At 33.2% G+C, this 12,363-nt stretch overlaps 1 protein-coding gene across 1 annotated transcript; it reads right to left on the reverse strand.

The window, feature by feature from the left end:
• Positions 1-9,025: 9,025 nt before the first annotated feature.
• On the reverse strand, positions 9,026-11,902 carry LOC137650288 (putative leucine-rich repeat-containing protein DDB_G0290503). The gene is made up of 3 exons (XM_068383608.1): positions 11,767-11,902; positions 11,406-11,472; positions 9,026-10,764 (listed from the first exon to the last, which is right to left on the reverse strand). Exons 1-3 carry the CDS (start codon positions 11,767-11,769, stop codon positions 9,296-9,298), a joined length of 1,539 nt encoding a protein of 512 aa, XP_068239709.1. The 5' UTR covers positions 11,770-11,902; the 3' UTR covers positions 9,026-9,295.
• Between the last annotated feature and the right edge of the window lie 461 nt (positions 11,903-12,363).

Genomic DNA, 12,363 nt, shown 5'->3' on the forward strand with positions numbered 1-12,363 from the left:
AAAAGTTATAAAACAAAGAAGGATAGGAACAAAATATTCAGAAATATTGACAACCTGGGGCTAAAAAGGAAATATGATAAAAAATGGAAAAATAGGAGGTAAGAAGGCGGGGAACTGTCAACAATTGAACATATAGTTATATTCAGTGGTTCAAGTATGTACAAGATGCATGAAAATAGAATGAAAGCGGCATGGAATAATGAGGAAAGCCTAGAAAGATTGATGTGTACAGGGGTATTAAATGAGGTAGAAAATTGAGAAAACATATTAAGCCAAAAGTTCCCTATTATTATTATTATTATTATTATTATTATTATTATTATTATTATTATTATTATTATTATTATTATTATTATTATTATGATGATGATGATGATGATGATGATGATGATGATGATGATGATATAAGCTACAACCCCAGTTGGAAAACTAAGATGTTATAAGGCCCAGGGCTTCAACAGAGTAAAATAGCCCTGTGAGGATGGGAAATAAGGAAATAAATGAACTGCAAGAGAAGGAAGGATTATTAATCAAAATGAAATATTCTAATAACAGAAATAACATTGAAATAGACTTTTCATACAAAAAAAAAAGTATAAAAAAAAAAGACTTACAGTTTGTCAGCCTGATTATTATTATTATTATTATTATTATTATTATTATTATTATTATTATTATTATTATTATTATTATTATTATTATTATTGTTATTATTAGCTAAGCTGCAACTCTAGTTGGAAAAGCAGGATGCTATAAGTCCAAGAGCTCCAGCATGTAAAAATAACTCAGTGAGAAGAGGAAGTAAGGAAATAAATAAACTATATAAGAAGTAATGTATAATTAATGTAAAATATCTTAAGATCAGTAAACATTTTAAAATAGAGCTGTCATACACAAACTATGATGAGAGACTTATGCCAGCTTGTTTAAAATAAAAACATTGGTTGCAAGTTTGAGCTTCTGAAATTCCACGGATTTAACTGCCTGATTAGAAAAATAATTCCACAATCTGCTCAGGATGGAATAGTCTGGGGAGATCTGAATGCAAAGGATTGTCAGAATATATAGAAAAAAAGTTTTATGTAACAAGCATAAAGAACTTATTGAACAGAGATTAGGATTAAGGAATTTAATCGACTGCAAGTTTTTGTCCAACAAATTAAGACGAGAGTCAGCAGCTGAAGGCCACACAGTAGAATAACATTCAAAATAAGGTTGGATGAAAGATTTAAAACACTTCTTCAGAATAGATTGATCACCGAAAATCTTGAAAGACTTTCTCGAGAAGGCAAGTTTTTGTGAAAATGAAAAATAAACATACCGAATGTGTTTCTCAAAACTAAATTTCTCAATCAAGAATCATTCCTTAAATCTTAAAGGACTCGTATATTGTTAAAGAAACATTATCAGTGCTGAGATGTGGATGTTGAGGAGCCACTGTCATCGACCTACTTACAATCATATTTTGAGTTTTGTTAGGGTTCAACTTATGGCCCATAATGTGCACCAAGTCCTAATTTAATCTATATATCTGTTAAGGGATTCAATAATCCCAGATCTAGATTCAGAAGATGGAATTGAAGTAGAGAGTAGCATCGTCTGCATATGCAACGAGCTTCTTTTCTCGACCAAACTGCATATCATATGCATATCGTATGAAAAGTAATGGGCCAAGAACAATACCCTGAGGAACGCCATATATCACTTTCCTAATACTTCCCATGGTGTTGATCAAAAACAACTCTTTGCAATTTATTACTTAAAAATTCATTAATGGTTCTAAGAAAAGAAATAATCACTCCCAACTGTTTGAGTTTGAAAACAAGGGCTTAATGATTAGTACCGTCAAAGGCAGCACTAAAATCAAGGCCAATTATACGATCATCCTGAGAAAAAAGAGAACACCTGGTTATAATAGCTCCAATTATTAAAACAATAATACAAATGGAAAATCCTAACAAAATAAAGGCAATGGTAAATAAATTCTTAATAAAATCTAAGAATTAAAAAGGTAGCATGACTAGATGGACTAGAACTTGAGCTATAAAAATATTAATCAAAGAAATTGAATGTTACAAATGAATATGGAAGGGAAGAAAAATCCCGAAAAGGGAAAACATCTGTAACAGAAATGATAAAAAGGGTAAATGAAACCACAGTATCCAATACCCATAGTTCTTACAGATATGTCTTACAAAATATCAATGGTCGTTGTGAAAGATGAAACATAACATCGTTTAAATAGATGATATGATATTCGTATCACGTACTTTTACAATATTGTGTTTAAGAAATTTGTAAAAGAAAGGAGGGCTTAATGGTAATCTCTATAGGTTTTAAAAAGTCGCATGACTCCGTTGAGAAAGAAGAATAAAAGAAATAACGAAATGATACACATACACCCAAATACAATAGATGCAACTAAAGAGATCTAAGGGGGGACATAATGAAACTGAACATAGGATATGAACTAGAAAACGATTTTGTGTTGTAACAAGCGAGAAAAAAGAAAACAGGAATGAACAGGGTTGCAACTCTATTTGAATTGATAATGTATCGGATGACAAACAAGTTAGAAAGTAAAGGAAAAGGATTTGAAAACGAAATGGTAAAGATTTGCAGACGATGGGCAGATAATCGCCAGAAATATAGAAATTAAAAACAACCATATTAGAGTTGAAATTAAACATAAAATAAGTCATATATTGATATATGATATTAAAAGAAAAACCTGAAGATATAGAGAATATAGCTGCAACAGAAAACATAGAATACTTAGGAATAGAGATAGTGGGGAAAACAAATATGTTCAAGAAACAAAATAAAGTTATTGAGAAAACAGAACAACCCATAAACTTAATATACTCTAATATAGCCAAAAGCTGCCATGAAATATTATTAAGGTAACATATTGCAAAAATGGGGCCTTACCAGGAGTATCTCATGGAACGGAAGTAATAAACGTCAAAGAATGTGAGAAAAAAAATTACAACAAATAGAGAATAGAGTGGGTAGCTAAATTTTAGGGGCATCACCATATGCAGCAGTAACTAATCTTCGGAGAGGAATAAGAATGTCTGAAATGAAGAATAGGATAGCAGGAAGAAAATTAAGGTTACTGGGAGGGATTAAAGAAGGAAGAAATGAACTGTTGGAGAACTTATTAGAACAAATGAAAGGGGGTGAAAATAGAAATGGATGAGAGTAGGAGAAAGAATGCATGGATATGGATGATATACTCGTCAGGAAAGTGGGAAGAGAAGAGATTAAAGCCAAGATTACAGAAATGGACACGAAAAGATGCTGGAAAGAGATAAAAGAAAAAATGTGGTTTAGAAATATATGCAAATGAAAAATACTAAGTAAAAGAAGTGTTTCATGATATCACGCCAGATTCAGTTATAATGTACAGAACTAGAGAAAAACTGTTTGAGATTAAATGAGAGAAAAAGATTTCCTGCTATACTTAGAAGCGCTTGGTGAAAAGAGAATAAAAGTGGAGCAATTACAGCAGCCATATGAAGAAAAAGAAAAGAAAATAATTGTAGAAATTTTGATGTAAATTAAAGATAAAGGAATATAAAAGAAAGAAAATGAGATACTAAATGTGGAAAAAGAGGGAAAGAAAATCAAAGAAATGAAATAGATAAGAAAACTTATGAGGTGCTGATGGAAAGGTAAAACTTGAACACCTACAACGAAATTTTCTCAACAAAGTTTTATTTTAGGCCTTTTAGAGTTAGTCTAAAATTTCTTTCTTATATTTTGCAAGTTATATTTAATATACAGCCTAACCTCAACTTGCAATTTGCACATGTAATAAATGGCTTATTAGGATTAACCATATCTTAATGTTGACATTCGCAAACGGGAGTGAAATAATGGCAATGAATATTAGATATACCTAATTCTAAAATAACCAATGATCACCTTACCGTATTGTAATAAGAAAAAGGGGTCAGCTGATTGCTAGAAAATGAATTTTAATGACTGAACATAAGATAAGCAAGAAAATACTGCATATGTTCATCTGATTGATACAAAAATAATACAAATACTGTACTGCATAATGATAGTAGAAATACATGAAAGTAACAATAAAAAGGCAAGGCAGTATTCAAACCATCCGGAATATGAAGTTAAATCCCGTAGGGTGTTTTCATCAATAAATTTGCTTAAATTGCCTCTCGTATAATGTACGAGATAGATAGCGCTGATTAGGGGCCCAGTTCGCATTAAGTTTCTTGTATGGGTACATTTCGGTCTTCCCTTCAGACCAGGGAAAGCCCAATGGGGCATCGGCGACCAGTCTCCCTCAGGCAACCGCGACATGAGAGTCACAGACAAAGAGGAGAGAGACAGCCTTGAAGGACGGCAATTATCTTATGCAATAGCACGTGAGTCCGTGACGTCGTACTGCGATGTAAACTGCCATCTAGTGGCAGAGAGATGTACTGTATATCAAAGTGTGGGGTGCTACTGTTAGTATTGATTATGTTAATGAATTGTTGAAATAAATGTTGCTATATTAAATCTTCTACTTCTTTTTATAATCAAGTTACAAAAAATGTGATTCTGGTTAAAAAACTAGTAAAAGGCTTAGAACAAACACTGTCCTCCACCCCCCCCCCTCTCTCTCTCTCTCTCTCTCTCTCTCTCTCTCTCTCTCTCTCTCTCAGGCTCCAAGTTCCTCATTGCTCTCTCCACAACAATTTGATTGTGGGCACACTACTAGAAGAAGCGTAGTAGGTGCAAAACGCTGCAATCTGCAGAAAATTCATTATTATTTGTTACCTCCTACACAGACAGCACAGTTTGCCTACTTTTACTTCTAACTTTAAGAGCATTTCTAATATACTGGGCTACATCTTTAGTTGGCGTTTCTAAATTCCCTATTTCTATGTTATTATTTCTAAATTTTCTTAACTCATTACAACTAAACATATGCTCGGTAGTATCCTCTGCCTACCTACACAACATACAAAGTCTATCATTATCATTCCTGTTTCTATAATTTTCTTTTAATTCTTCCATATTCAACTTTGTTTTCATAACTATCACTGCCTCATTAGTATTAAGTTTTTCTATGTAGTCTTACCTTTACTATTCACAAACCTCAGTTTGGTCATCTCTGCTTTCCTTTCCTTTATTTTTCTTTTAATTTCATTTGCCACTTTAACTTCTATTTCTTTTTTAAGTTCTTGATTTTAATACTTTCTTACTTCTTCTATCTTAACATTATATTTATTGCACATTTCTATGATATTTTTTCCCCAACATTCCCCATATGGTTCTCTTATTTGATCTTCCAGTACCTCCTTAATTAGTCGTTTGTCATCTGATGTTATGATATTAGGAAAAAGCATCACCTTTTTTTATACTATATCCTCTTTTAAACTGGTCATATTCCTGTTTCTGCTATTAGCGCCTTGTAAGGTGTGGTAGCAACATGTTCAAACATTCCTTACATAATTTTGTAATGTATACTCTCTAGTAGTAGTAGTAGTAGCTTTTCAGCAACATTCTAGTGTAAGTTACAAAACAACTGTTGCATTGTTATTAAAAGACCCCTTAAGAATTTGGAGTGTAACTTTTCATCATCAGAACAAGGGAAGGTCCTTTATTTTGTAAAGAGGAGATTCTTAAGCAATCCCTTTCATTTTGTTTAATTGGTGTAAAAGATATTCCTAAACAAATACTGATTTATGAATCATCATATTAGTTGGAAATACTATAGAGTAAAGCATGAGTTATAAGACGTCATTGGTGTTAAAGAATAAAGAAGAGAATTAATGTCTGTTCCTCTCCACTCAGAATTACATTAAAATACAAGCTATGGACCAGTTTCTTTTGCAAGTGATGTCATACTTCAGTGACTGTTGATTCTCTGTTGACAGGACCCTCGCTATTTATTTCCTTTTGGCTCTATAACCATGACCTTATCTTTCCCCAAAATAACATTATTAACTTTAACAATCAGTATAGAATTTTTAAAGTCTTATCGTTGATTTATTTAGCTTAAGTCCTCCAATATTATCAAGACAAATTATTCATTAACATTGACGAAATGCATTTTAGTATTGCAGTAGCTCGCTTAAAGTTTATTTTCCAAGATCTTAGAGCTCCAACAGAGAAAATAGCCCAGTGAGGAAAGGAAATAAGGAAATAGATAAAATAGTGTGTCTGAGTGAGCCCTTAAGCTAGAGAACCCTACCCCAAGACAGCGGAAGACCATGGTACAGAGGATATGGCACTACCCAAGACTAGAGAACAATGGTTTGATCTTGGAATGTTTTCCTCCTAGAAGAGCTGCTACCATATTTGCTACTTCTAAAATAGCCACTTATGGGCGGGGACAAACGGACCTAAGAGTAGAAAATACACTACCTTCCTGTGACAAAATGTGTTTCATTCAAGACTCCAATATGATACAATTATTTTACCATTATTATTGTAGTCTATACAGTAGTTCAGAAGGAACAGGCCACATTCCAAGACTTTTGTAGGATTAGTCCGTAGTATCGCATATTCTATCTATAAGAAGTGAAAATTAGCGAATGTAGAGTAAAAGAATTTTGACACTTAGGCAGGGATAGAGGAGGAGCAGCGATGCATTCAAGGTCTAAATGGGACTGTGGAAAAAAGGTCAGCCCTTTATTTTACTGTAAGACAAGTACACTGAGTAGATTAACAGACCATTCAGTTCCACTGTTTGTATTTTCATTGGCTAGCCTTAAAATTATTTGTTTAAGAGTGAGGGTTGAATAAAAATGAGACATAACTAGGTCAAAAGAAGTTATGATTGTTTAGAAATACATAGAAAGTAATGAAACCTGACATTATATATGTACATAACACTAACGTACTTGCATAACCACAAAGAAGCCTCTAGTAAATGAAGGTGATATGAATATAAAGAATCTTTGCATGATAATGAAAAAAATTAGAAGAGACTTTTACGAACCCACAGCATATCAAATAATCCTATTAAAATTACTGTTTACTTCATTGACTCATAAAATTGCTTAATTGTACGTCACCTACAGAAAATGGCACATAAAATAATTCTCAGTTAATTTTGTATAACCGTTTCATTTAGCTTATAATGAAACTTTTACATCTAACAGAACTAAGGACCAAATGCTAATCTTAGCATGATTAGATGCATGTAAATTGAAATAAAATGTATATTCAGAAGCAAACTGTAACTTACTCTCATAATATTTTGGCAAGTAAAGAAGATTGTGACTATCTATAGACGGATCACATGTCAATATTAGAATAATCATAGCTCTATACTCGTATTGCTGATTGAGTAAAAAAAGCTTCATTTCTAAGTCTTTAGCATATGTTAGAGAAATACTATATAATACCATATGAATTACTCGTATCTATAAGTAATAAGAAAAGATATCATGCCATTTATAAGATTTAGAATGAGTGAGTCTTGGGAGTTTTTCCTTTACATCTATAGTTCCGTTATATATGAATTTGACTTTAATTCAATAACGATAGATTCACTAACATTGAAGATTTTCTTTTACATTACACACGCACACACACATACATACGCAAGCGGACAGTTATTGAGGCATGACAGAGCATTGGAGGCGTTTAATGAATTCCTTTCTTGAAGTTGAGCTAAGATGAAGTCTTTCGTCTGAATCATCGTCAGGAAAAGATGATAAATCTCCTTTGTGATATAAGGATTCAAAAGGCTGCTGGCATCCCGGTAGGAATGTATTCCCATAATGGCAGAACAAAACAGTTGAAACTTTTTGAATATCAGTAACACCTTATATATCTTTATAAACTTTTTGAATACCAGTAACACCTTATATATCCTTATAAACTTTTTGAATACCAGTAACACCTTATATATCTTTATAAACTTATTGAATACCAGTAACACCTTATATATCTTTATAAACTTTTTGAATACCAGTAACACCTTATATATCTTTATAAACTTTTTGAATACCAGTAACACCTTATATATCTTTATAAACTTTTTGAATACCAGTAACACCTTATATATCTTTATAAACTTATTGAATACCAGTAACACCTTATATATCTTTATAAACTTTTTGAATACCAGTAACACCTTATATATCTTTATAAACTTTTTGAATACCAGTAACACCTTATATATCTTTATAAACTTTTTGAATACCAGTAACTCCTTATATATCTACGAAGCCTTACGAGCGATGTCTGAGTTTCTGGAAGCCGGAATAAATAATTCTTTGAATTAAAGATTCATAATGAATATCTAAATTTCAGATTCAATAAGAATGATATTGTCCATGAAAGGCAAATCATGCAGGAGAACTAAAATCGACTGATTAAACCGTAAGCTATTATTTTTGTTTTTTTTTAGTTTCATAAATTGCTGCTTGCACCTGTCCCTGGCTTGTTGCAGGTACCTATTTAAATTAACAATAACATTAGCATGTTCTATATTCTGTTCAGTCTTATTTCCCGAAAGAATAAATATGTAACTGGTAAAGGTAAAAAAAAAAAAGAGAGAAATTAGATTACATTATTAAGGAAGAGATCTTCTTTACTGCAGTTTATGAGTAATGATATTTTCCTGACTGGCTCAAAATCCATTGAATATGGAACTTCTAAAATTACAATATATTTTCTATTAGAAGTTTGAAAACTAAACTTTTTCCTAAGGTCAGTTCATTCTGAATTCACCAGTGTATATTGTCTAATCTTTTATAACAAACTCCTTAGAAGATTTTTTTTTTTTTTATAATTTCAATAATAAAAGGATAATCTTTGATATACAAATCATACATGGTTTATAGAAAAATATATTTATTACTGACATTTTTCAGATAGTCTTTACAAGTATTACCCTTTACAATTCTGAGTATAATGAAGATACAGCTTTCAATAGACTAGAATTCTATTTAAAAATAAAATTGATGAAAAATATATTTATCGAAGTTTAGTAAATATGTTTAAACATGAAGTGTTTTGCTATCAAGGAAAGGAAATTATCAGAAAAATATTAAGGTAAATTATGCTATATTTAGTCTAAATTGAACACAAATTATTGCACTGATAATAGATTATCAAATCTTTGGGTATTGGTTTTGAAAAGATACAGCGATACATAAAGTATTACGGGGAAGATATATTTCCATTGGAAATAGACAAATTTCAAATATTGTACGATTACCAAATTGCATCATTTTCGATATACGTAATAAAGAAATTATCATAATTTTGCCTGTGTCGTATTTAAACTTCACAAACTAAGTTTTCATGAGTTGTAGTGTCAATTACATTTACCAACTAAAACGATTTTACTGCTCGCACTTTGCCACTTGCATTTGATGTCGTCAATTTCGTTATAGATGAAATACTTCATATTTCTAATTTCCGCTTCGGTCTTGGCTTCCTTGGCTTGTGCAATGGCCTTTGCTAAGTTTTGTTCAATGGAGTCGAAGGTGTCTTTGATCTTGCCGACTCCACTGACAGCATTTGCGATGGATGGTAAGATGGCGTTGACCTCACCTTCCAGACTGTGAAGATTTCCGTCGAGCTGACTGAAGTGTTGCAACTCCTGTTCGAGTTCTCGGTTTTTGGCTTCGAGGCTGTTGATCTGTTGCTGATGACGATTGATTTCCTGGTTGCGTGATGCAATATGATTACGGAGATTCTGGATCTGACTATTACCATTAGCAATGAAATTTCTCTTTTCGTTGGCCAGCTGTTCTTCTCTTTGCTTGGCGTCTTTGTAGAACTTATTTCCAATGGTCCATCCGACGACTGGGACAAATCGGAACCACCTTCCAAACCTCCTCTTCTTCTTCACTCTCCTCATGTTATGGTTGATACGAGATTCAATTTCCTGGATCTCACGCTGAGCCTGAGCGATCTGGGCTTGCAGGGAAGCGATCTGGCTGTTTTCCTGATTGATTCTTGATTTTAAGTTGTTGATGTTTTGCCGGTTGCTGTTGATTTCGTTGTTGTTCTTTTGTTTCTCTTGCTGCAGCTTGGTGATTCCGTTTTGGGCGTTGGTGCGATGTCTCTTGAAGGCACCAGCATCTCTGATGAGATTTTCTCTGAAGGTGGTGATCTTAGTATTGGCAGCGTTGGCTTTGCTTTCAATATCCACAGCTCCTGTCTTCACAAACTCTAGATATTTCACTAATTCAGCTAATTCACGTCTTCCCTGAGCAATGTTGTGTTCTTTCATTGTGGTGTTGATTTCTTCTTCTTTGGATCTGATAGCATTTTCCAGATGTGTAATCACTGCATGAACTTCAGTGGCCTTAATAGCCTCTCTAGCCTCTTTGATGTCTTTTTGCAAAGCAGCGACTCTTTCTTCCATGGCTGCTATGTCCTCGTGGTTTTCGAGAAGATTCTTAATGGTGGCCTGATTCTTAAGGAGTTCTTCTTTGAATTTAGGTTCAAAGCCCTGTGCAGCAATGACCACTTGCTTAAGAGAAGCAACAACGTTGTCCCCATTCCTCCAGGGGTGGCAGTGTCCTTGTGCTGTTGAAAGGTCGCCGTTGTACTGGCCAAGGATAGCTTTGAAGCCATGGCGATCAGTGAAGGATGGCACGGCCACAGGACCTCTGGACTTGATGTTGCTGATGTACTTGTCGACAGCTTCCACTTGGGAACAAGTTTCCTTGGCAGTTTTAGCCAGGTTGTCCACAAGTTCTTGTTTGCATGTGTGTCCCTCCGATCGCTTTGCACGTATTGAAAAGGACTCTGTTGGAATGTGGCCCATGATGCCTGTAATAGAAGAAGGAAGGATTTTAATTTGATGGTAAATATGATATTTGCAAAACATTTTTGTATGAAGTGTTATCTTACTCATACATATTATAGAGATATATCATTTGTATTAAAGAATCAATGTTAAAGGAAAATTAGAATGTAATCTGTCTATTTGTAAAATTACTTCTTTGAACTGGGAAAAAAAGAAAAACACTAAAATCATAAAATAAAAAAGTCCAATAAATCTGAGTGAAATACGCTAAATACTCAATTAATAATAATAAGAATTGCAGTTAAATTAACTTAGTCCATAATAAAAAGATATGCTTTTTATTTACATCCTATTTCAAAACATTTACAATTCTGTTTGGATCAAAACAAAAACTAAGTTAATGATCTATAGGATGTAGAAATATTTTTGTTATGGATCTTTAAAACCAGAGGGAAAAGCAAACTATCATGTTCGAGTAAGTCCTTGCGTTCAACGTGTAATAGAGAGAGAGAGAGAGAGAGAGAGAGAGAGAGAGAGAGAGAGAGAGAGAGAGAGAGAGAGAGAGAGAGAAAGAGATGGGAATATAATTTCGAGGAAGTGTTAAGCAGGGGAATAGTTTTATACAAAAGTAAAACATTCAATAACAAACATATGTAAAACTCACTGGAAGCAGATGTCATCTGCAGCAGGAGAAAAAGGGCAGCCCCAACCGCCTGCATTTTGATGCGCTTCTGTACGGAAAGAAAGAGACACATTAATCTGAGTAAACATTCATTTCTAAAACACCGGATAGATTTAATTTAAGAATCTGGAAAATCAATGTGTTGTTTTGGATGAACTTTGTTAAGAACATTCCATTCCTTACTACTGTAGGGATTAACACTTGTTCTCCAAATTTAATGATAATCAACGTAAAGAAATATTGTTGGGACAAGTATATCACGGTATGAATATCTCAGTTACTTGATACTTGTTTTTACTTTTTTATAGTTTGATGGTCTGCCTCTAGATGGCAGTCTACGTACCATTACTAAGGATGAAAGCGAACCTCACTTGATATGTCAGTGCCTTGTCTCTCTCTCCGCTCGTCTTGCTGCTGCTCGAGGGAGACTGATGCCCAGTGCCTCCTCGGTCGTCCTTATATACCAACTGAGGGGAAAGGCCCAAAGGAATAGGATATACCCAACGCACGAGTTTAACGACACATTCATTCAGGGAACTCTGTTGACGACGGGATTTTTGATCGTAATTGTTTTGCGTTGTTTTGTTTGAGTGGGATTTTCTTTTTGTATTTTGAATATGTTCTTAAGGTATTAAAACGAAAAAATAGACTGATTGTTTACAGTAATTCTGGTTGAGAATTAATTGTGTACCTAATTGTCATGTTTTTTTTTTTTTTTTTATTTTAATGAAATAGAGATTGAAAACTTGAAGCAATATTCTAAATTACACAATATGATATTGTGACAGTCACTGTGAAATGGTCCTCTATTTTGAATATAGAAAATAGACGTAATAAGTTTATGCAAACGAAAGTGCAGATTATTTCCAATACCAATCTACCAAATTACCCATGGGTAGTAGCATAAACTATTTCAATGATGCAAAGTGAGTAGCATCAT

Source organism: Palaemon carinicauda, chromosome 11 (assembly GCF_036898095.1).
Source record: "Palaemon carinicauda isolate YSFRI2023 chromosome 11, ASM3689809v2, whole genome shotgun sequence".
Lineage (NCBI taxonomy): Eukaryota > Metazoa > Arthropoda > Malacostraca > Decapoda > Palaemonidae > Palaemon > Palaemon carinicauda.

Bases quoted from the DNA above. Each gene is read 5' to 3' on its own strand.
- LOC137650288 (XM_068383608.1), bottom strand. The intron at 10,765-11,405 runs GTGAGTTTTACA...CTTCTATTACAG, and splicing joins GCAGATGACATCTGCTTCCA to GCATCATGGGCCACATTCCA.